Raw genomic sequence first — 24,695 nt, 5'->3', positions numbered from 1 at the left:
ACAGTCTCCTCTCTACCCTAAATTCTACATGTGACATTTTTAACTGAATGTTCTACTGTTCTATTCATTATGTTTTAGGTAAAAGAAACAAATATGGCATTCCTCCAGAAAGACTTAAGCCAAGTTAGGGATCAACTCAAAAAGGCAGAAGAGAAATTATCCTACTTCTTAGAAAAAGAAGATAATACCAAGGTACAAGAAAACAGAAAGTTCTGCACGTTAGAGCCACTTCCTATAGAAGTGGGTAAAAGCTCTGCATCACAGACAGATGGTACTCTCAAGGTCAACAGCAGCAATCAGACTCCACAAATTCTTGTTAGAAATGCAGGAATCCAAATTGATTTACGGAGTGAATGTTCATCAGAGGAAGTCACTGAAGTAATTAATCAGTTTACTGAAAAAATTGAGCAGATGCAAGAACTACATGCTGCTGAGATTCTGGATATGGAATCCAGACATATTTCAGAAACTGAAACCTTAAAGAGAGATCACTATGTTGCTATTCAGTTACTGACAGAGGAATGTGGTACCTTGAAGTCAGTGATACAGTGTCTGAGATCTAAAGAGGTATTTGGTTTTCATAATGTGTTTTTTCAACATTCTATGATTTTTTCCCCAGAATTTTATGTTTTTAAAGAGACAGAGAAATTTGGGGCAATCTCTTCTTTATGATAAAATTACAATTTAAAATCTTTGCATTGTGTAGAGTCAAATAATAATGTTCCACAAAGCTCCTGTGCAGATTTAGAACCCAATGTTATCATTCCTTAATTTATTAATGTCTCTTATTATTATGGTAATATCCATGAAGAAAAAAATTAAAGACTTACTGTAAACCATGGATATTTCATTTATTGTGAAAGGTGTGACATATTTGTTTTTTTCTTTTTTGACAGCATTACAAAAGAATAAAACTATTCATTGGATCCTGTTTTTATTAAAGCCAAAAAATGTTATCTTCTTTTTTTTTTTTTTTCTGATTAGGGCTCCTCAGTTCCTGAATTAACACATTCCGATGCTTACCAAAGTAGAGAAATATGTTCCAGTGGTAAGTTATATAAATTTCTAGAATTTGTGTAGTATTTGTTTAAAAAGAGTTTGTTTCTCTTTAATAGTCAATGGTTTTCTTTATTTTAGATTCTGGATCAGACTGGGGTCAGGGAATTTATCTTACACAAAGTCAGGGATTTGACACAGCATCAGAAGGCCGAGGTGAAGAAGGTGAAAGTTCAACAGATTCATTTCCAAAGAAAATAAAGGTACTAAAAGGCAGACATCTTTTAGTAAAACTTTCTACATTGAACATAGCAGTTTATTAGAAGTTAGTATAGAAGATCTATACTATAGTAAGATCTCTCTGAAGAGAGAATTGCATAGCTAGAAGGAACCTGGGGGCTCTAGTTTTATTTCTGTATTCTGCAGATAATAAAGTACAGTATATTTAATAGTTATTTGTATAAAGATTTTTTTTTAATTTCTATTCCTAATATTTTTGTTTGCCAAAATTATTAAAGCAGTCTCAAAGACTAGAGCTTATCTCCTACATATTTCTTTTGGTCAAATTAGTGTCTAATAATTAAATCCAGGAAGAGCACATTAGGTAAATGTGGAACTTAGAGATGAGAGCTACACAAAGTCATAGGCTGTCTTCTGGGATTGGCTTACCCCTCCATAGGAAGAAGACATTCAGTAATGGTAGGCTGGTGTTTCCTTTCTGCAGTGGCTTTTCTAAATCAGTCTAACTGGGATAAAACTATGTTAAAATTTGTTTCTCTTTCCGTGTCTGACTTTGCAGTCTTTGAAAAAATGTCCTAATTCTGGCTTTTGGGTTATGGTTTCTAGGGATTACTGAGAGCTGTCCATAATGAAGGCATGCAGGTGCTCTCTCTTACTGAGTCTCCCTGTAGTGACGGAGAAGACCATTCTGTTCAGCAAGCTTCAGAATCTTGGCTAGAAGAGAGAAGAGCTTACCTCAGTACAATCTCATCTCTTAAGGATTTGATTACCAAAATGCAAATGCAAAGGGAAGCCAAGGTACTCAAAGAATATTACGCATCTAAAGAGCTTTATATGATTTTTATCGATAATAAGTCACTTTACAAAATAAATTGTTGTCTTTTATGATGTATTTTCACATGAATTTCTATATACTTTTAAATGCCCCAAGTTGCACACTTGAAAATAAATCTGTATCCTCTTAGGCTTCTAATACTGATTTTGGTTAGTAGACAGGTAGCATTTTTAGAACAGTTCTTAAACATGCTTATTTGAAAACTAACTTTTGTTTTTTATAGGTTTATGATAGTTCTCAATCTCATGAGAGCTCCTCTGACTGGCGAGGTGAACTTCTGCTTGCTCTTCAGCAGGTTTTCTTAAAGGAGCACGGTGTTTTACTAGCTGCATTTCAGACTGAGCTGACAGCTCTAGGTACTAGAGATGCAGTTGAATTATTAAACTGTTTGGAACAGAGAATACAAGAACAGGTATCAAAATGAAACTTTAACTCAAACTTTAAAACAAAGAATGCTTTTTATTAGTAATGAGAAAGTGAGCTATTGATTAGTTTTAGAGTAAGTCTGAAGGTTAAAATTTTAACAGGAACCACTAAGAATATTTAGGAGAAAAATTATTACCTTAAATGTTTTGTCTTATGTTAGAAAATAAGCAAGACTAAAAATTAATGAGCTAATCATCCAACTTGGGAAGTTAGAAAAAGAGTAACAAAATAAGTCCAAAGAAAATAGAAGGAATAAAATACCATCAGTTCTCATTATTTACAGTAGTTAGATTCCGTAAAGCTGCTGTGAATGTTGAGCTATTGCCACCAGGGGAAATAAGATGGGGGGGTGGGGGTAGGCTTCTGTGAGCACCTGGTGATGACATTTTTGTCAATCAGTCAATACAGAATCTTGTTTTATGTGTGTTTCTGTTTAAAGACACCCTATTTACTATGTATTGTTGACTCATTAACATTGAACTCATGGCCAACAGCATTATAACTTAAACCTAAACAAAGATTTTCTAACACATGCATTTTCTCTGTAATGTATCTTTCAGCCTTCTTATGCTTAGGCATACTAGATAGTACTTCATATCTATGCTTGGGGACCATTTTAAACAGCAAAATCACCAATAAAAAGCACAGAAGTATCAAAAATACAGCACTAAATAGATGGCAAACAGGACACTTGTTTATAGTATAAGAGATGAAAGAAGGCGGCAGAGTGTCACTTTGTTCGACTTCAGCTAGGAACATGCACATGTGGCAATTTAAATTTTTTGCTGTTGTGTGCACATGTAGGAGAGTAAACTTAAGAGCACCGCAAGTATTGAATTAAGGGTTACAGATAAATTTTAATGAGTAGGCAAATTCTTAAATATGTAATTCACAAATAACGAGGCTCAACTGTAATAAGGAAAAAAGAAATTAGTGAAATGCATACGCTTGTACAGTAGAGAACATAAACACGTTTGAAAGTTGATTCTTTGAAAGGTTAATAAAATAGAAACTTTTCTGGAGAATAGGTTAAGGAAAATGATAAAGCACACTTTTTAAAAAATTAAGAATAAAAATGGGATTATAACTAAAGATATGGCTGAGATATAAAAATAATAGAATACTATGAATAATTTTACATCAATTCAAAAACTTTGGTGAAATGGGCAGATATTTGCTTATGAAAGCTCATTCAGATCCAGCATTCCACTCCTGGGTATATATCCAAAAAAAAACACTAATTCAGAAAGATACATGCACTCCAAAGTTCATAGCAGCATTATTTACAGTTACCAAGATATGGAAGCAGCCTAAATGTCCATCAACAAATGAATAGTTAAAGGTGTGTGTGTGTGTGTGTGTGTGTGTGTGTGTGTGTGTGTGTGTGTGTGTGTGTGTGTGTGTGTGTGTGTGTGTGTGTGTGTGTGTGTGTGTGTGTGTGTGTGTGTGTGTGTGTGTCTGTGCTCCCATTGTAAGATGATTGGAGAAACGCCCTGTCTTTTTATTAGAAACCTAGTATAACCCTGTTACCAAAATCAGACAAAGATAATACAGGAAAGAAACTTTATGGGCCTGTTTTATTCATGAACATAGATGCAGAAATCCTAAACAAAATATTAACAAGCCAAATCCACCAATGCATATTTTTTAGAGACACAATCACCGTATACTTATCCAGGGATGCAAAGGTAGCATACCATTAAGAAAAATTCTTGTGACTCATCACTTTAACAAATTAAAGGGTAAAAAACCCCAGTGATCATCTCAAGAGATACAGTGAACAAATGAATGAATGCATTTCATATTTTAAAACACCTTAAAACAAATAACAAACTAAAAATAAAAAGGAATTTCATGAACTATATAACAGGTATATCTTGCAAAAACTACAACAAGCATCATATCTGATAGTTAAATGTTAAAAACATTCCTTAACAAAGGGTTAAGTAGTTTGCTCAACCTTGTCCTAAAGATCTAGCTAGAAAAGAAAAGCAAGAGAAATTAAATAAGGGTAGGAATAGGGAAGACCCCTCATCCACTTATATAGAAAACTAAAGAGAATCTACACATGTAGATTTTTTTAATCGATAGGAAAGTTTGGTTATGTTGTTGGATGTAAGATCAAGATGTAAAAATCTTATTTCTCAACAACAAACAAAATGTAATTTTATGTATTTATTTACTTTTGGCCACGCCACACGGCATATGGGATCGTAGTTCCCGGACCAGGGATCAAACCCACACCCCCTGCAGTGGAAGCATGGAGTCTTAACTGTTGGACCACCAGATAAGTCCAAAATTTAATTTTAAAAATAATTATTTACAGTGGCATTAAATGGACAAATTCCTAAAAGTATGCAAACTACTAAAACTAAGTCATGAAAAAATAGAAAATCTGAATGTATAACAAAGAGTTAAATTAGTAATTTTAAAACTTCTCACGAAGTAAAGTTCAGTATCAGACGACTTCACTAGTGAATCCTACCAAGTGTTGAAAGAAGAATTAATACCAGTTCTTCACAAACTCTTGCAAAATAAAGAAGGGAACACTTCCCAGCTCATTTTATGAGGACAATATTGTTCCAATTTCTAAAGCCAGACAGAAATACCACAAGAAAATAAATCTACAGACCAAATATCTAATGAGAATAAAACAACCAGTGGAAAAATGGACAAGTGATATAGATATGTGCTCATGGAAGAAATAGAGAGTATCCAATAAATATATGAAAAGATGCTCAAATAAAATGTGCTATATAATTCATACTATGGAATACTATATAACATTGAAAATGAATGTGAATTAGAGCTGTATGTGTCAGGCAGGATGGTTCACCAACATGTTCGGTGAAAAAGGCAAATTAAACAAAAATGAATACAGTATGATGCCGTTTATATAAAGTTTTAAAACAGAACTGTATATTTTTTAGGATATGTGTGTGTATGTACAGAGTACATGAAAATAACACCAGACTTAGAATTTGGTTATTTCTTGAGCAGATGGTGCAGAGGAGGATGTATTCAGGGAGTTGTACACAGGAGACTTCAGCTGTATAAGGGCTGTTTCTTAGGCTAAGTGCATGGGTGTTTATTATATTATTCATCATGTTTTATTGTGTGTTTAAAGAATTTTGAAATAAACGTGGAAACTATTATCTAAAAAGTAGATCCCAGTGAGCAGGAAGAGAACGTTAGTAACATCTTCCCAAAATTTTAGCATGTCATTCTTCAGACTTCCTGGTGGTTAATTTTATTGTTTTTACATCTCTCTTGATTTTTTTTTTTTTTACAGGGTATTGAATATCGAGCAGCCATGGAATGCCTCCAGAAAGCAGATAGAAGGAGTTTGTTAGCTGAAATTCAAGCACTGCATGCTCAGATGAATGGTAAGAAAATGACTCTGAAAAGAGAACAAGAGAATGATCAACCAAGCCAAGGTATGCTATATGACAGGCTCATGTGGTGACACAAATAGGTGAAACGATTTCACTTTATTATTATTCAGTTAAAACACATTTTTTCTTAGTCACATTTTCTTCTCATTCTCACATCAGGAAGTTAATCTACATTAATTACTCCAGGGATTAAAGGGGTGTCCAATTTGTCTTAAGAGATACGTGTGTGTGTGTGTGTGTGTGTGTGTGTGTGTGTCTATATATATATGTATACACACATATATATAATTTTTTTAAATTTTTTTTTAGAGTTGAAAAATATTTGTTTACATTAGGGTTCTCTGACCAGGCAAAAACTCATTCTCAGGTTTGGGAATGAAATAAAAAATGCTCAGTTATGCTGTGCCATCTAAGCTTATTGCTGCATCTTAAAAGCAGCACTTCTTGAATTTGGGAGGAGGAGGTAGTAGTGGAGGTAAGGGGGTTGTTGCTCAGTTGCAAGAGAAAAAATGCTGTGTGCACCAGACAGGCTGGTAAGGACATGCTTTAAAATATCAAAGGACTTTGCTTTTATCTCCTGTAGAGGTTGAAATTGGCTTCAGTTAGCTATGTGTGGAAAGAGAATGATGGTTAACTCTTACAGAATACTTTAATCCAACAGAGAGCAATTTTCTGACATATAAACAGATACATTTAATTTAAAATGAATAAGCATTGCCTTGATCAGGTTGTTTCACCCATTAAGTTCATTATCTTTCTTTGTTTTGAAGCTCTATGTGTGGATAACCTAAAAGAAAAAGAAATTTTCAATGGAAGTAACGATTTCTTTTTAATACCTTTTTTGTGTGTGTGAACTGTAACATACATACAAAAAATGCAAAAATATACAGTATAAAAACTATTAAAGGAATACCTGTGGAAACCTCATCCATGTCAAGTATTCCAGAATTCCCCTTCTGCTACTCTGTAGTAATATAGAACACATCTTCCTCTGTGGTACCCTGGAGGTAACCATTGTCCTGATTTTTTAACTGCCTATGTATATATTCCTAAACCACGTAAGTTTAAGGTTTTTCTTGCTCTTGAACTTTATCACTCTGTATATATTTGCGTCTTGTCTCTTTCACCTCTCTATAACATTCTTCTACGTTACCACATTTATCTCTAGTTTATTCGTTTTTGTTACTGTATAGAATTCCCTTGTGTGAATATTTCACAATTTATATATCCATTCTGCGGTTGAACATTTAAGTTGTTTCTACTTTTTAGCTATTAAATTCAGTCTCTTCTACACATTGTTATGCCATGTTTCTGATGCATACATGCATGAGTCTTCTGGATACATACCCAGGAGTAGAATTGCTAGATCATAGAATACATATCATCAAATTTATTAGACAATGCCAGACTGTTTTCCGAAGTGGTCATACCAATTTGTGCACTTTCTAGCAGTACATGAAAGTTCTGTTGCTTCACATTTTTGCCAAAAGTTGATATTGTCAGCCTTTCATTGCCAGTCTGGTGGGTATGCGGTGGATTGTTGTTGTGGTTTTAATTTACATTTCTCTAATAACTGAATTGGCTTATTTGTGGTATGATTATTGGCTAGCTGGATTTTTGCTTTTGTGGTATGCTTGTTCAAATCTTTTCACTTTTCAATAGAGGAATTTTAAATTGAGCTGCAGCTGGAAATCATTAGAGATTAAAGTGAAATTTTTCATCATATCTAGTGAAGACACGTACATGTCTTTGTCTTCATTTCTGTTTAATATAAAGGTAGAAACACCTATACTTTTGCCAGTTTTGAAAGTTATACCAGTCTCACATTTGTCATTGAAAAGCTGAAGAATTTAAATATCTTTAAATATTTTAGAGAAAACAGGTATAATGAGGTTACAAGTTAAATATATCCCTTACATTTAGACATAGGATTAATTGCAGATTATTTTTGGAGAATTTATTAGTATTTTACTTAACTAAATAGGACCCTGTTGAAAGCTTAGTTAGTATCACATAGATACATATTTATAAATGTAAATCCTTAGACTCTACTCTCTAAGAAATAGTTTTAAAAGTCTCACTTAGCATGAATACTCTAAAGCCAATGTAATTCCTGTCTCATGACATCAGTAATATGAATTGTAATAGGAAGTAATGAACTTTGATAAAAGTTTTTAAGTTAAAAATACATTTAGGGTAGAATAGAGAAACAGAAGAACAGAGTTAAAATCACCCCTGGAATCTCCTAAATCCTAAACTAATGACTATTAAAACCCAGGAAATATGTCTCCAGACACATTTCATTGTGCATATGTACATAAGTTTATATTTTTTATAAAAATGGATCCTGATGTATATATTTCATTACATTTTTTTCATTTATTATCCTTAGGGATTTAAATATTTCACTTTGTTTTCATTGTGACAGACATGTAGCAAGGGTTCAGTATGTTTTTAAAGGAAAAACCGTGATCCAAGTTGGCGTTTGGACTTCCCACTTTCGTTATAATGAAATTCCTAGGGACTGTCTGCAAAGGAGGGCTGAACAAAACAAGCAAGCAGTGCTAATCATTGTAGTCAGAGTTACGGGGTGACTCCTGCAAGTACTTCGGCTTTCAAAAACCACTGGAATTTTTTAGTGTGAGCTATCAAAATTCTGAATGAACAAATATAAATTCCTATTTATAGTATTATGTGAACACCTCAAGGTTTTTTTTTAATTTCAAGTCTTGTATCCAGTAATGAATTGTTAAGTTTTTATCATCCTTATATATTTATACAAAGTTCTGAAATCTTGACAATATAGCACTATGAGGAAAATATGCATATGCATGTATTTATATAAATAGTTAACTTTGGGGGCTGTAATCTTTTCACATTTACTTTATAGTAATCTCTTAAATAACAAGTCAGTTATTATCAACAAAATGTAAGCCAAATATGAGTTGCTAGATCATATTTTAAATATTAATAATTTTTCATTTAGAACTCTTGGAATATAATATGCAGCAGAAGCAGTCTCAAATGCTGGAGATGCAAGTGGAGCTCAGCAGTGTGAAAGACAGAGCAACAGAACTTCAGGAACAACTGAGTTCTGAGAAAATGGTGGTTGCTGAACTGAAAAGTGAACTTGCACAAGCTAAACTGGAACTAGAAACAACACTCAAGGCACAGCATAAGCACCTAAAGGAATTAGAGGCATTCAGGTGTGCCAGGCTTCCTAATTATAAACCTGTATTAGTGAAGGACTTGGAGTACTTTTGTCACAGACATTGTGCATATCTTACAAAAATGTAACATTGTATATAATATTTAAATAACATAAAACTGTTACTTATAGGAAAAACTACAGTGGAAAGGAAGCACCCAAAATTTTTCCAAATGATAAACTCATGATTAGGTATTTTGGCATATTCTCTACGTGGCTTCAGTTCTGTTTGAGACTTGTTGTTGTATAAGATACATAAATTTGACCTTCATTTTACCACCAAGTAATTTGTAGTGATATTTATGATCCCAATGGAATTCATGGTTTAGTTAGCTAAAATATGCAAAATTTTTTGAAGATAATGCTTGTAAAAAGGATAAATTTGTTGGTGTAAATACTGAGATATTCTGCTTGCCAAGGACACATTACAAGTATAGTCAATTATTTTGAACTTTTTCACACACAAACAATGGTTCTTATGTTAAGTAGAAGTTAAAGGAAATTTTTATTCATATTATTTTGTAACAATAAATTGTTTACAATGGTAAATAATAGTTATATCTAGTTACATTACTAGAAACAGTTAATTTGACTGAACCCCAGTCAAAAAATCTTTAATCTTTACATGGTTTATATTTTCCTATTAGCAGGTTTATATTTTCCTATTAGCAAGTTTATTTTTTATGATTATTATTTTTTTAATTAAGTTATTTATTTTTGGCTGCATTGGGTCTTTGTTGCTGCACACAGGCTTTCTCTAGTTGCGGCGAGTGGGGGCTACTCTTCCTTGTGGTGCGCAGGCTTCTCATTGCAGTGGCTTCTCTTGTTGTGGAGCACGGGCTCTAGGCACATGGGCTTCAGTAGTTGTGGCACGTGAGCTCAGTTGTGGCTCACGGGCTCTAGAGCGCAGGCTCAGTAGTTGTGGCGTACGGGCTTAGTTGCTTCGCGGCATGTGGGATCTTCCCGGACCAGGGATCGAACCCATGTCCCCTGCATTGGCAGGCGGATTCTTAACCACTGAGTCACCAGGGAAGCGCCACCTAGTTTATAATATGCCGCCACTTTTCAGTGGAAGCTGTTCTCTGTCAATAATATACTTGGTCAAAGTAGTTTTATGAAAGTTCATTTGTCTCTGTGATTTAGGTTGGAAGTTAAAGATAAAACGGATGAAGTACATTTGCTTAATGACACATTAGCAAGTGAACAGAAAAAGTCCAGAGAGCTCCAGTGGGCTTTGGAGAAAGAGAAAGCCAAGCTGGGACGCAGTGAAGAGCGGGATAAAGAAGAACTTGAGGTATTGTTATCTTTGTCTTTAAATATCTGTGAAAAAATCCACAGTGATAGAAGAGAGACATTCCTCTTCCTATAATGTTGACCTTAGACTCATTATTAGGTATAATAAGTCGTTCACTATGTGTTGAATATTATAATGTTATCTAAAGTATTATCAGGAATTGCTAATGGTATGATCTTTTTTTGTTTTGTTGCATCCAAGGATGCATAGAAACTGTTCTGCTACAGCATGTGTTTTAGGAATTTGAATTAGTGCATATATAATTTGATAAATATGGCAGTTGTGTCTTTTTAACGCAGAAGTAGTTTAGGTTCCTGTTTTCTCCTAGGGAAGGAGAGCAGCGATACTTTTCTGGCAGCAGGAGCCCTTGCTACTATATTTTAAGACGCTGGGCTCTCTCCCAGAGAGGCACACCCGAGCCTTGCACAGCTCACAGCTCAAAGCAGGTTGTACTGCAGGCAGTGCCACTTTAACAGTTCCCCCTGGCTCGGAGCTCTTCTTCTATCCACATAATCCTGGTACTCGCTAGCTCTGTGCTAAAAGACTGTGTAGCCAGAATCCAGATTTTCTGCCCTGTTACTTTTTTGGGTTTTTTGTTTTTTTTTTTAATGTCCACCATGGATGGTAGCCTCCAGGTACAGTGAGCTTTCTACCTAGCAAGGACATGTTATTTCCTCAGGTATTGATTACTATTCTTTTAATCATTACAAATTTTTATAGGTTTTGAGTAGTTTGTCCCTAAACCTGCTCTCCTCATAAGCCCTATTATTTTTAGTTATGTGGTATGGTATTGGAAAATTCAAAGGTTTTCAGGAACTCCCATCACATTATATCAGAAATACTTTTATTTTCTTTTTTTTAACTTTATTTATTTTATTTTGTTTTTATTTTTGGCTGCATTGGGTCTTCGTTGCTGTGCGTGGGTTTTCTCTAGTTGCGGGGAGCAGGGGCTACTCTTTGTTGCGGTGCGTGGGCTTCTCATTGCAGTGGCCTCTCTTGTTGCAGAGCACGGGCTCTAGGTGCACGGTCTCAGTAGTTGTGGCTCGTGGGCTCTAGAGTGCAGGCTCAGTAGTTGTGGCGCACGGGCCTAGTTGCTCCGCAGCATGTGGGATCTTCCGGGACCAGGGCTCAAACTCGTGTCCCCTGCATTGGCAGACAGATTCTTAACCACTGCGCCACCACGGAAGCCCAGAAATACTTTCATTTTTAAAGGTTATTAATCCTAGAAGAAATGTACTCTGCTTCATATTTCTTAACCAGATATGATTAATGTTGGGAGAGAAAATATTACGTAGCTTAGCTCTATTTTGTTGATATTCTTTGATGAAAATCAACTGGCTGTCCAAATAATTACACTCTAACCACTGAAAATACAAGTTAGTAAATTGGATAATCAGTTCTTTTACCAGATACTATCAACTTAGTATTAATAAAGGCACAATTGTATACTTAATATTATTGAAAGTATTCTCCATAATATTACCATAAATTCTTAAATTCAACTTTCTCCTACAAGGATCTGAAATTTTCACTTGAGGGTCAGAAACAAAGGAATATTCAGCTAAATCAGCTTTTGGAACAACAGAAACAACAACTAAATGAATCACAGCAGAAAATAGAATCACAAAGAGTGCTACATGATGCCCAGTTATCCGAAGAACGAGGTCGAAACTTGGAGCTTCAAGTACTTCTTGAATCTGAGAAAGTTCGAATTCGGGAAATGAGCAGTACCCTGGATAGGGAACGGGAATTACATGCACAACTACAGAGCAGTGATGATAGTGGGCAGTCTCGGCCATCCTTACCCTCTGAGGACCTCCTTAAAGAGCTTCAGAAACAGCTAGAGGAGAAACACAGTCGCATAGTAGAATTGTTAAATGAGACTGAGAAATATAAACTGGATTCTTTGCAAACAAGACAGCAAATGGAAAAGGATAGGCAGGTTCACAGGAAGACATTGCAGACAGAACAAGAGGCCAACACTGAGGGACAGAAAAAAATGTATGAGCTTCAGTCCAAAGTGGAAGATCTTCAGCGCCAACTGGAAGAGAAAAGGCAACAAGTTTATAAGTTAGACCTTGAAGGGAAACGACTGCAAGGAATTATGCAGGAATTCCAAAAGCAGGAACTAGAACGAGAAGAAAAACGAGAAAGTAGAAGAATTCTGTATCAGAATCTTAATGAGGTAAATGGACATTTTGTTTTAAAATATTTTTTAAAAGAATACTGTAGCCATGTGATCATATATAATTTTGATATTGGATTAAATTATTTAAATAGCTATGTACAAATCATTTAAAAATGAAATCTATAGAAGTTTATTTGGAATAAAAACAATAACTGTGTTCCCCTAAGAAAGAATGTGATGTGCTATTTATTTTATAATGATTGCTCTTTCTTTTTCTGTCCAAAATTGCCAGCCAACCACTTGGAGTTTAACCAATGATCGAACCAGAAATTGGGTTCTTCAACAGAAAATAGGAGAGACAAAGGAATCAAGCTATCCTAAAATGATTGAAATGAATGGAGGAGGAGCTGGCTATAATCATGAATTAGAAATGATCAGACAAAAACTTCAACGTGTGGCTTCAAAACTACAGCATCTAGCCCAGAAAGCCTCCAATAGGTTAGAATTTTCTGCCTGACCTCTGGAAATGGCATTCTTAGACAAGCTGGACAGAATCTGTCCCTCACTCTTAGCTAGCCAGGGGTGGGAAATTCAAATTTTAAAGTTAATTCATGTTTCCATTAGGAGGTGATATTCTTTAACAAAACTCATATACCTGAAAAAAAAATATCGTTAACATCCTGACTCAGGGAAAGAGAACACTTAATGTAAGGGAGAAGTAAGAGGTGAAGCAGTGTTGCCTGATGTGTAATGTTTGTGTTAGTCAACACTGCTCCTTGAGATGATATGTTTTGACTTTTTGCCCTTTTTTTTTTTTTTTTTTTTTGAAGACTACAGTTTGAAACAGCAGATGATGAAGATTTTGTTTGGGTTCAGGAAAATATTGATGGAATTGTTTTACAACTACAAAAATTAAGTGGCCAGCCAGGCGAAGAGGTAAAACTTTCTAAAAACACTTTGTATAGTATCGAGAGCAAAGATTTAATGGAAATTATATGAATCATTTGAAACTGGCACTGTATTTTCTAAAGAGTTTTAATTATATCTTTTCATTTATTTAAAATAATAATGTTTGCCTTTCCCCAATAGAAGGTAGTGAAAGTTTGAGGGGAAACAAAATTATCATTATTGAGTAATTATAATTCTTATTATATTATGAAAAGTTTCTTGAAAGAATAGTCTGTCTTTTACCCTCACCACTCCATGAAACCACCCTCAGGATGCTACCAGTGTGTTGACAATTGACTAATCTGGTGAATCTTTTCAGTCCCTGACATTCTTGGCTTCTTTGTAGCATCTGACACTTTTGACCTCTTCCATTTTAAATACCCTCTCTTTCCTTTCCTTTTGTGTTAATATTCTCTCATTTCTTCCATTTCTTTCATCAATCATCTTCATGAGTTCTTCTTATGCTCATCCATTTTTTCCCTCTAACTGAAAGCTCATTCATTCCACAGCCTGAATTCTCAGTAGACTTAATTATTGAACAAATACTTACATTGGGCACCTACTGTGTGCCAGGTACTATACTGGGTTCTGGGGCTATAGTGAACAAATCTGGTAAAAATCTCACCTTTATGTAGCTTATCTTCTTGTAGACTATGGTTCTATTCTGAAACCTTTGTCCTGTGGTCCAGGTTTATATTTTCACTTAGTTATGAGACATCTTTCCTTGGGGAAACATACCCCATAGTGACCCCTTTAGGAATCTCACAGGCACAATCCAAACTGAGCATCGTCTTCCTTTTCTCCTTCCTGTCCCAAACCCACATTTTTGGTCATGATATCATCCAGTTTAGAGAGTTGAAAGTCACCCTAGACCCTTTCCTTCATTCTTACTTGCACATCCAAGCAGTCACTAAGACCTGTGCCCTCTTCCTCCTAAGTGCCTTTAGTCATTGCCTGCATTCAGGCCTTCAGCATTTCTCACCTGGACTGTTGGCAGTAACTTCCTGATGTGTCTGCCTGACATCAGGATCTTTCTCCTCTAATTTACTCTACTTTGCGCAGTACTATCAAAGGAATCTTTCTCACACGTAAATTTTGTTTATGGCATGCTACAGCCTAAAGCCTTTCATGGCTCTTCACTCCCTACATTTAGGTCTATTATCCATAAAATGAAAGCAACCTTTAATCTTAACGGGTGTGTTTTAGCTCCTTAAAAGCAACACACTCACGCTCAAGCCTTTGTGCCTTTACATGTGCTCTTCCTTCTGCTTAATATGCCCTTCTTTCCTGCCTAGTAGAGTCCTACTTATTATTTAAGACGCAGCTCAAGCACTATTTCTTCATGAAATCTGTTGTTCTCAGTGACTTCACATTTTATATGCATTATTTGTAAAAGTTTGTGCTTATATGACCTTTTGCCATTTTGTCTTTTAGCCTACCTTAAGGTCCCCAAGTACTTCTTGTGGCTCATTAACTGAAAGACTACTAAGACAAAATACTGAGCTGACAGGACATATCAGCCAACTGACTGAAGAAAAGAATGATTTAAGAAACATGGTTATGAAGCTGGAGGAGCAGATCAGGTGTTATCGACAGACAGGAGCTGGCAGAGATTATGTACGTCTGTTTTTATCATGGCAGCATACTAAGCATCTGATTCTTAGTAGGATCACTGGAAAATTTTATAGGAATGACAGTAATAATAATAGCTATTATTTATTTATGGGGAGCCTTCTCTGCCAGATTCTGGGTTATATATGTTCAGAATCTCTTATCCACACCCTGCCTTGCACTTCAGAAAACTGAAGTCAGTAGTCAAACCAAGATATACTTATCTCCAAAGCCAAGTACTTTGCTACCTATGGACCGATTGCAGATACATGTGAAGAAGTGTTCACATGTGCATTCTGCCTGTTCTTGTCAGTTATTTATCAGTAATTGTGTTCATAACTGAAGTGGAAAATGCCATTAAATTACATATTTCAGTCTAATAAACTACTCTGGGAATTTATTTAAATTTTTTCCATTTAAAAACTACAAAATACTAAATTGCTAGCTCTGTTACCATCCAATATAAAGATAGGAAGGACCTGTAAGACCAACTGTGTGGTCAGATGCATGATAACACATCCACACAGCTTCTATAGAGACCCACTTCCCTATGTACAAGTTGGGTTTTTTCCCCCCACTTCTCCAGTGTACTTTTTCAGGCACAGGCTCAACATTTGAACCCAGATGGTCCATTTTTAAAGTCTACAAAAAAAACAAGCAAAAAAACGGAAATTCCTTGGTGGTCAGTGGGTTAGGACTCTGCACTTTCACTGTTGTGGCCTGGATTCAGCCCCTAGTCGGGTAACTAACATCCTGATAACCTTTAGTGAAGCATGGCCAAAAAAAAAAGTCTCTAGACTTTTTTAGTTGAAAGCTCTACTAATCCAAACATCTTCTCTGGGGCCAGGCTTTCACACGGATTTTTAGTTGTAAAGTTAATCTACTCAGCAAGGTCATAAACTTAAAAGTTAGTGGATATTCTTTAATGTCAGTTGAGATTGGCTTTGAACTTCCCTGTCTGAGGTTGGAAAGCTGAGCATTCTATAACCCTCATAGGGATACCTTTAATATGTTTAATTCAGATTCTTCTTCAGAAACTTGTTCTTTAAAATCATGTAAGTAGGCTCTGGCTTCTGCAGTCTTCTAGGTTTTCATTCAGTGGTGGCCCCAACATTGAAGCCATCATTGCTTCAGAAAAAGAAGTCTGGAACAGAGAAAAGTTGACTCTCCAGAAATCCTTGAAACGGGCAGAAGCTGAAGTGTACAAACTAAAAGCTGAACTAAGAAATGAAGCTTTACTTCAAAATCTGAGCCCTGACTCTGAGCATGCCACTGTAAAGGTAGGAGACATCTTCCATCTAAATGTATACTAGAATTGGTCCTCTGCTTTTGCCTTATTTCATCTATCACTAACCTTAATTGTCAGACTAAAGAATTTTAGGTGTCACTCAGGCTGTGTCTCTAGGTCTCTGTACTCAGTCTGTCATTGAATGCAGATCTCTAGCTGGTCACAAAAAAATTGTGGTGAAGCATGTCCGGGTTTGGGACAAGATTAAGTTCTATTAATGGTCACAGAGGCAGCACCTTGAGCTCATGGTCCCACTTCCCACAGTCTCATCCCTAAAAGACCAACAGAAAGTTAGCTTTTCAACTCCCAACAGAAGCTCTCTACTACTGTCGATATTAGAGGATCATGCTCTGTAAGTGGTAAGCCCTCTGAATAGTCTCTCTAATGACTAATGATGAATATTGTAGTACAGCTACCTTAATCAGTTAACATAAAATCCAAAAAAAAACAAGGAAGGAAAGAAAATGTTTGGAATATTTATTCCAGCTATGGAGTGAACATAAATTTATGACTCTTAAAGGGACAGAAAACATTAACATTGAAAAAGTTAAATAGATCAGTGATGATACTAATAAAGTAGCTCTATACAATTAAACTCAGGTGATAATGCAAAGACAAAAATTTTTGCAATGAATATGATTAATAGGAGCTAAAATCCATTCACTAAAGGGAGGCAGAAGTATAAAGGTTTAACTTTACTTTTTACCTTTGTTGATAAAGTAGAAAACAGTGATAGGGTACCTGCCATTCTACTACTGCCACTTTTTTAAAATAAAGTCTAGGTTATCTTCCCCTAGAGAACAGTTTGAATAACTTCTTAATAATGTCTTTATGTTTTTCTTTTCTTTAAACATAGAGAATTTATGGCAAATACCTGAGGGCAGAAAGTTTTCGGAAAGCTCTCATTTATCAAAAGAAATACCTGCTTCTGTTACTGGGTGGATTCCAGGAATGTGAGGATGCCACCCTGGCTCTGCTTGCCCGAATGGGGGGACATCCGGCCTTCACGGATCTAGAGGTGATCACCAGCCGTCCAAAGGGCTTCACCAGGTTTCGGTCAGCTGTCAGAGTGTCCATGGCAATTTCGAGGTAAAATACTTGAAAGAAAATGCATTTTAATAGACTTTCTAAAGAGATTAGTTATTTTCAGTTCTCTCTCTTTTCTCTGCCCGTTGTGCTCCATATTCATATAGTATAAGACACTTGCCATCACTGAAACATGCCTACTTCTCTCTAGGTTTTCATCCTTTAGTCAGGGATACTTTATGTTATACTATAGAGAGCCTATGAGAAGGGCCCTCCCAGAGGCAGGCAGCCAGTGATTCGGCTGGGACATCCAATCTGGGTTGTCTCTCTTTTCTTTTTTTAATTTATTTATTTATTTAGTCTCTTTTTTTTTTTTTTTTTTTAATCTGCATAAGTCCATGAACTAGTTCAGACATATAAATAAAAGAGATCATAAGAGAGAAAAATGTTTTTTGAAAAGTTACTTAGGCTGACATACGTTCATTTTCTTCATTACTAAAACAACCCACTCTCACAGCCCAGCTACAGAAAGCCCTGGCCTGACTCTGCATTGGACTGTGCTGTTGCTTTTGTCGCTCCTGCTCTGGTAGTTCCAAGCTAGGAACTCTGGTGCTAGCTGGTTATACCCAGACACCTAGATACCTTCTCCATGCTTCTTCTCCCTTTTACTTCTGTAGGAGCCAGACAGTCTCAAAGGAAATTTTTTTTTTTAAGTATTACCCAATTCCGTTATATTCAGGTTATTTACAAGTACCTCAAAAGACCACGAAGGCAGAATAAGAGGTGTGATTTATGTTTTTGTGTGCTGGGTAGCATCTGCTGGCTTTCAGCTCCTCACTGCCCTTCTAGGCCAGCCTCCATACTGCCAGGGGCTTACAGCCTGCGGATTGTGTCTCCCAGACTCCTTGCCAAATGGCGTCCTTTTTGGTTCCGTCTTTTCTTGGCAGTAGCATAAGAATTAGAAGGTTGGAGAAAGCAAAGAGCTTTCCTTCCTCATCTTTTCCTTTTCCTTTGTCATCTTTCATTCCCTTCATCACCTTATACAGCTTGTACAGGGTTAAGTGCTGGGAGATGCATTGATAAAGAAAAAAGACATAATCCCTGCCCAAATCCCTGAAGGCAGCTCACTTTCTAGTGGGGCATACCAATATGCACATAACTTAGGAGACACTAAATGACAGATCACAGGAGTTAGCTATTAATTTCGATTTCAAGAATTCGGGAAGGCTCCATGAAAGCCAGTTGCCATTGAAGGACTTCACTTTTTCACCCTCTTTTTCTTGACCTCTTATATGTTTATTGTATTTTGACCCTCCTAAAACTGAGCCTTGAAAATAGTTGGAATTAAGAAGTCAAACCTGGTGCTCCAGAAAGCTCTTTGGGCTAGGACGGGGCAGGCAGCAACTCGCTACAGCTGGGCTGTGACACAGCCTCCCCTGTTCCTTTTGAAGCCATCACTGCTTTTCATCCCTGATTACATGGCCTCACTCCTTTTCCAGTTTTCCCTGCTCTCTCTTACTGCCAATTTAAGGGTCTTTCTGTTCTCTTTCCATCTCATCTCCCCTTTAGTCTCCATTCTTCTTCTTTTCATTTCTTCTCACCCTTTCTTTGCCCATCCAATTAACCTTTTCTGCTTTTGCTCTTCATCTGTTATTTTATTTTATTTTTTGGCGGTACGCGGGCCTCTCACTGCTGTGGCCTCTCCCGTTGCGGAGCACAGACTCCAGACGCGCAGACTCAGCAGCCATGGCTCATGGGCCCAGCCGCTCCGTGGCATATGGGATCTTCCCGGACCGGAGCACGAACCTATGGCCCCTGCATCGGCAGGCGGACCCTCAACCACTGCGCAACCAGGGAAGCCCTGCTCTTCATCTCTTTATGTCCCATGTACCTCTAAAACCAGAACCTGGTACTGGCAAAAGAAGAGACCTCTGGTGCCTCATGGGAAGCCCTGTTCTTCTGTTCCAGTCAATTTTGCCACAAACCAGGGGACATTTGCATAATCTTAGATTAGGCAGTCATGTGATTATATAGAAATTTGTTCTGCATTCATATTTAAACGTATGACTTGATTTTTGTTGCAAGTGTATGTTTATACTCTTTACACTATAGATGTTCTGTGAAATTTTTTCTTGGGATCTTTTTTAGAATGAAATTTTTGGTTCGACGGTGGCATCGAGTCACAAGTTCTGGTTCCATCAATATTAACAGGGATGGCTTTGGATTGAATCCAGGTGAAGTCAAAATAGAATTTTTTTCTTATGTTGATGATGCTCTAAAATTACTGCACGTGTAATACCTTCCAAATAATGTGTTCTGGGACCTGTGTTGTCCAAAGACAAAGCCCTTATAACTAACAAAGCTGGGGACCTTGCTGTTCTAAAGAGTAATAAGAGCTGATATTTATGGAGCACTTAGTTCACACTAGGCCCTGCTTTTTTCCGTGTATTCTCATAATCCTATGATGTAAGTACGGTTACTATTCTTTTTACTTTACAGACGAAAAACTGAGGCATGGAAAGCATTTGTCATTTGTCCCAAATTACCCAGTAGGAAGTGGTAGAGTCAGCAGCAAACCCTGACAGTCTGGCTCCAGAGCCCACTCTTTGCACAACTGCGTTTAAGGCTCTGGTTCAAGATAGGATTGCTGTTACTCTAGGATATGAAAGTTTTGATTTGAAATTTTCACAATTTAGCAATATTCAAACAGGTTTCTGTTTTCCAGTAGGTGATATAACAGTTAAAATTCCTTCTCTCTACACTGAAACATTAGGGCTTCAACATTTCAGGCAAAAGGATGAGGTCAAAAGCTGGGGAGCACACAGAATTATAGACACACAGCATATCTATATGTATTGGTAGTACACCACTTTTACATGTTTTACACAGAGAAAGAGGAAAATATATGTGGTACTCTAAGCAAAATGTTTTTGAAATACGCCTCCTTATACTGAAACAGATGAAATTTGTACCATAATGAATTCTGTGTTGTAAGTTAGCATATCTTGGTTTCAAGTTTTTTCCAGTAAAAGCCAGTATACTAGAGTGATAAAAGGACTTGGCTGTATTCATCTAATATTTTTTATCCACATTGCCTTTTCTGTCAAACCACACACAGACACCCCTCACTTCACCTCTAGTTAAAACTAAGAAGCGGTCTTTAAAAACTAAAATAGTTTATTTTCTTAGAGGTGTAGTTCCAGATTATCAGAAATACTAATATCCAGAGGTAAATGAAACAAGCTGTACTATTGTTTCTCTCCTGTAGCAAGAATAATTGAAAGTGACTATACATAGGAGATAGTAGTGTAGTACAGTATAGTAAGTCTTTTGAACCCTTATCCATTTTGTAGAAATTTTTCAAGGGCTTGCTATTTTTTTTCTTTACAAGGTACATTTTGGATTACTTTAGGTGCCGAAAAGACTGACCCATTTTATCATTCTTCTGGTGGGCTGGAGCTATATGGAGAACCAAGACATAGTACGTATCGCTCAAGATCAGATCTGGACTATCCAAGGTCTCCTTTACCATTTCAAAATAGGTAAGAATTAGATGAAATCTATACTAATATACTAATACTTAACAGAGAATGAAGGACAGTGTTAGGGCTTTGACTTCTTTGCATTGAAATAACTAAATGTGTCTTTAGTTATGTATTAGTTACATAATCTAAAGCTCAGAATCAAAAACAGTTTTTGAATTTGTAACTGGTTTCCAAGGGTATAGGAAGCAGAGCTGATCAAGTGTTATTTAGTATGTATGCTGTGGCTAGACATTGAGAAAGGTATTAACTAAAATTGAGAGTCTGGAATTATGAAAACACCTCTAAAGTTTGCAGGGCAAGATGCATTTATACATATGCAGCCTTTATTGATGGCCTCTGCGACAGGCAGTGTACTGGATGGACATTCTTTTGATGACTTAGTAGCTGCTTTGAATTTATCGAAGAGTTTTTTCCTTTCCACATGATTCAGACTCAGTAGTATGGGGTATATAGATTGAGCAGTGTACAAGTGGTCTACCTTTTGAGGGCAGGGTCGTGGTAGGCTGAGTTACTTGTATTGTTTCTGGATAATTGGGATTCATGTTTGTATTTTTAATCTCATAGGTACCCAGGTCCTCCAGCTGATTTAAATCCTGGCTCCTTAGCATGTTCTCAGCTTCAGAATTACGATCCTGACAGAGCCCTGACAGATTATATCACTCGGCTAGAGGCACTGCAGAGACGACTTGGAACTGTACAGTCAGGTACCCTCAGGTTAACCAAGTATTGGCAGCACCGTAGTGCTTGATAGACCTGGAACACTTTCTCTTTCTGAAATTCCTTGACCTTCCTCATTAGGATAATCAAATCTTACAGTTCAGTGCCTGAGTTACCAGGCTAGACTTTAGGAATTTAAGACAAAACATGATTTATCACCCTGGATCCCATTCTCAGCCCCCCAAAATTTCTGCTCATCTCATTGAAAAGATTGATTAGGGGAAATGCACGACGAGCACCAATGTGCAAAGTACTCTGAAGCTTACACAGTCTGCTAGAGAACTTGTTCCTAAGTAATACATCGTGAGGCATGCAAATAAGGGATAGCGAGATGAGAGGAGGACGCAAGTACTTTAAGCACTTACTGCAGCTATTATCTCTACTAAGACCTTGTACTCTTACGTATGATCCAAGGAACCCATCCCATTCAAAAGACTGTAAGAATGACGTTTTTTTTTCTCTGCTCAAAAACACACGCAGAAAAATTTCATTATTAGTAGAAGTGGATTCCCTTCCTTGTTTATTGTGAGAAAAATCTCTTTTCCCATCTCTCTTCAGTTCACTCCGATTCAAAGATTTTGAATCATTTTAATTTAATGAGCTTTAAGTCTATATATATATATATATATATATATATATATATGTATGTTACTATTATTAGAGACCCTTTTCTCCTACTATTCCCACAAAATAGATAGGACTAATAACCAGTTATTTAAGTTAGTAGTTTATCTCTTCATACAAGAAATCACCTAACCCAAGAAACTTGTAGAAAACTTTTATTATCATAGCTGGGCTTTGTTGGTTTGAGCATCTAAATTTCACAAGACCCAGATTTTGAAGACCAAAAGATATTTCAAGAGGTATAGAACATTGAACCTGCAGGGCACTTCACAGAGAATCTTAAAATTAATCTCACTTAGCATTGCTATGGAGCCAGCCACAATGGCTTTTAAATATATATTAAAAATCCCTTTTAAAAAAATCAGTTCAGGTCTGAATAAGACTTTTTTAGAGGAAAACAAAGCATTTTAAAAAAAATGATGGGTAATAATCTTCTGCCCATCATGAACTAGTCTGATATAAGTCACAATCTAATTTGAAATCATTGAATTATCCTGTTCCTGTCTTATAGGTTCAACTCAGTTTCATGCTGGCATGAGAAGATAATCCTTTGAAACATCATGAATCGAAGTGATTTTAAACAAATTCCCTTTTGTAAATCAGTGGTTCTTTTGTGCTTTTGTATTGTGGATATTCAATGGGACCAATCTGAACACAGCTTATGATTGTATACAAATCCCTTGCCAGCACATGAAAACAAACTGGAATTTGTACATATAAGCATTGTGTATGTATTCATGCACAATAATCATTAAATTACATGTATATTTGTGGAATGCTAATTTAAATGATTAAATTATAAACCTTGTGTATTTATCAAATGGGTGAAAAGATTAAACTTTTGGCATTATGTTACTGTTGAATGTGTAGCTTGAGGTGTCCTGCACTTTTCTTATAAGGCTACTGAAGTTATATGTTTCTGCCTAATATATTTGCTACTGGTGATGAAGACAGATAATATCACTTGTAGAGACTTATTTTTGTATAATGGTATAAGTTTTGAATTTTATGGGATATTTTGTCAAGTACTGAAATAAAAATGACTTCACCATTTTAACTACACTGTATTTGAACCTTCTTCACTTTTAACGAGCCATAGTTCTTGGTGCATGTCTTAGTATGTTCGGGCTGCTATGACAAAATACCATAGCCTGGGTGGCTTATAAAAACAATAGAAATTTATTTCTTTTCTATTTATTTCTAGTTCTGGAGGCTAGCAAGTCCAAGATCAAAGCGCCAGCAAATCTGATGTCTGGTGAGAGCCCATTTCCTGATTTTGTAGACTGCCATCTTCTCACTGTGTCCTCACATGGCAGAGGGGCAATGGGCCTCTCCAAGGTCTCTTTTATAAGGGTATAAGGGCACTAATCCCATTCGTGAGAGCTCTGCCGCCATGACCTAATCACCTCCCAAAGGCCCCACTAACAAATACCAACAAATTGGGGATTAGGTTTCAACATACGAATCTGGGGAGATACAGACATTCAGCCTACAGTAGTATGTATCACCTTATTATATATCTCAAGTATGTAGCATTTAGAGATTCAGAAAGTTGTCCTAATTTTAGAATTAGCTACTATTGGGATTTTTCTTTCCCTACACGGAGAAAGAATTTTTCCATGTGCCTTTTTTATCAACTTTAAGTCTACATATAGTGTTTTTTAGAAGCCAAATGAGTATTTTCATGATTAATCCATATTTGCCCTATTATGTTTAAGGTTACTTATATCCAAAGGTGTGTCCTCACAAAGCCATGCCCACTAAGATAATACAGAATCTTAAATTTTATTAACCACAATACAGCAGAATTAAGCAGTATTCCTGCTGTCCAATCCAAATTCAGAGTGAGATGCTTTCACAGAGATAATATGGATCTCAATGTTATTTCTTAACTAGAGTCCTCCTGATAACATGGCCATCAGTATTTGATATTTATTTCCAGAGGATTTTATCTTACCATTAGATATTCTATGATTTACACCAACACAAACAGGCAATCTACACTCTTGGAAATTTCAAATTACCTAAATTTTCCATATTAGCAGCTGGGTTCCAATAAGGAGTTCTAGAAGTTACAAATGTATTCTAAAACAGTTGAAGAGGGGAGGTTGTGGGTAAAACCATTTTTAGCTAAACATAGCTTTCCATTCAAGGCAATTCTACTCTTAAGAGAGAATGGAGAAAAGAGCAGATAAACAAGTGCTCTGATCAATCTTACTATTTCACTCCCATCATTTGACCATCACCGTCCTTATGACATTAGGCCTCTGCAGTCAAACTTGTTAATGCTTCTCAATAATTGGTCTGTGGTTAAAAACTAAATCTTTTTAAGTCTTCTTAAAACTATTCACTAAACATGGACCAGGCTTACCAGAGTTTTAACTTTTTTGTGTGCCATGAACCTCTCTAGCAAT

General features: G+C 36.2%; 1 protein-coding gene across 14 annotated transcripts in view; it reads left to right on the top strand.

The window, feature by feature from the left end:
- AKAP9 (A-kinase anchoring protein 9) overlaps positions 1–23,131 on the top strand; it is a 145,571-nt gene extending 122,440 nt beyond the window's left edge. For 6 of the 14 annotated variants that reach the window (XM_073809717.1, XM_073809720.1, XM_073809722.1 and 3 more), the window contains 18 exons: positions 79–567; positions 985–1,048; positions 1,138–1,259; positions 1,843–2,034; positions 2,295–2,483; positions 5,790–5,934; positions 8,879–9,098; positions 10,244–10,394; positions 11,911–12,579; positions 12,815–13,020; positions 13,353–13,458; positions 14,905–15,087; positions 16,161–16,361; positions 17,226–17,458; positions 19,544–19,629; positions 20,787–20,937; positions 21,505–21,644; positions 22,793–23,131. In XM_073809717.1, the coding sequence (XP_073665818.1) occupies positions 79–567; positions 985–1,048; positions 1,138–1,259; positions 1,843–2,034; positions 2,295–2,483; positions 5,790–5,934; positions 8,879–9,098; positions 10,244–10,394; positions 11,911–12,579; positions 12,815–13,020; positions 13,353–13,458; positions 14,905–15,087; positions 16,161–16,361; positions 17,226–17,458; positions 19,544–19,629; positions 20,787–20,937; positions 21,505–21,644; positions 22,793–22,827 (3,582 nt within the window). In that variant the 3' untranslated portion in view covers positions 22,828–23,131. Of the gene's footprint in view, positions 1–78; positions 568–984; positions 1,049–1,137; positions 1,260–1,842; positions 2,035–2,294; positions 2,484–5,789; positions 5,935–8,878; positions 9,099–10,243; positions 10,395–11,910; positions 12,580–12,814; positions 13,021–13,352; positions 13,459–14,904; positions 15,088–16,160; positions 16,362–17,225; positions 17,459–19,543; positions 19,630–20,786; positions 20,938–21,504; positions 21,645–22,792 lie in introns of those variants that run through there. The other 8 variants (XM_019927017.3, XM_073809718.1, XM_073809719.1 and 5 more) reach the window with 7 other exon arrangements.
- Positions 23,132–24,695: the final 1,564 nt, after the last annotated feature.

This window comes from Tursiops truncatus, chromosome 9, assembly GCF_011762595.2.
Source record: "Tursiops truncatus isolate mTurTru1 chromosome 9, mTurTru1.mat.Y, whole genome shotgun sequence".
In the NCBI taxonomy this organism is placed as follows: Eukaryota; Metazoa; Chordata; class Mammalia; order Artiodactyla; family Delphinidae; genus Tursiops; species Tursiops truncatus.
Note: the sequence above shows the minus strand (reverse complement) of the source record. Positions and strands in the feature narration are given on the sequence as shown.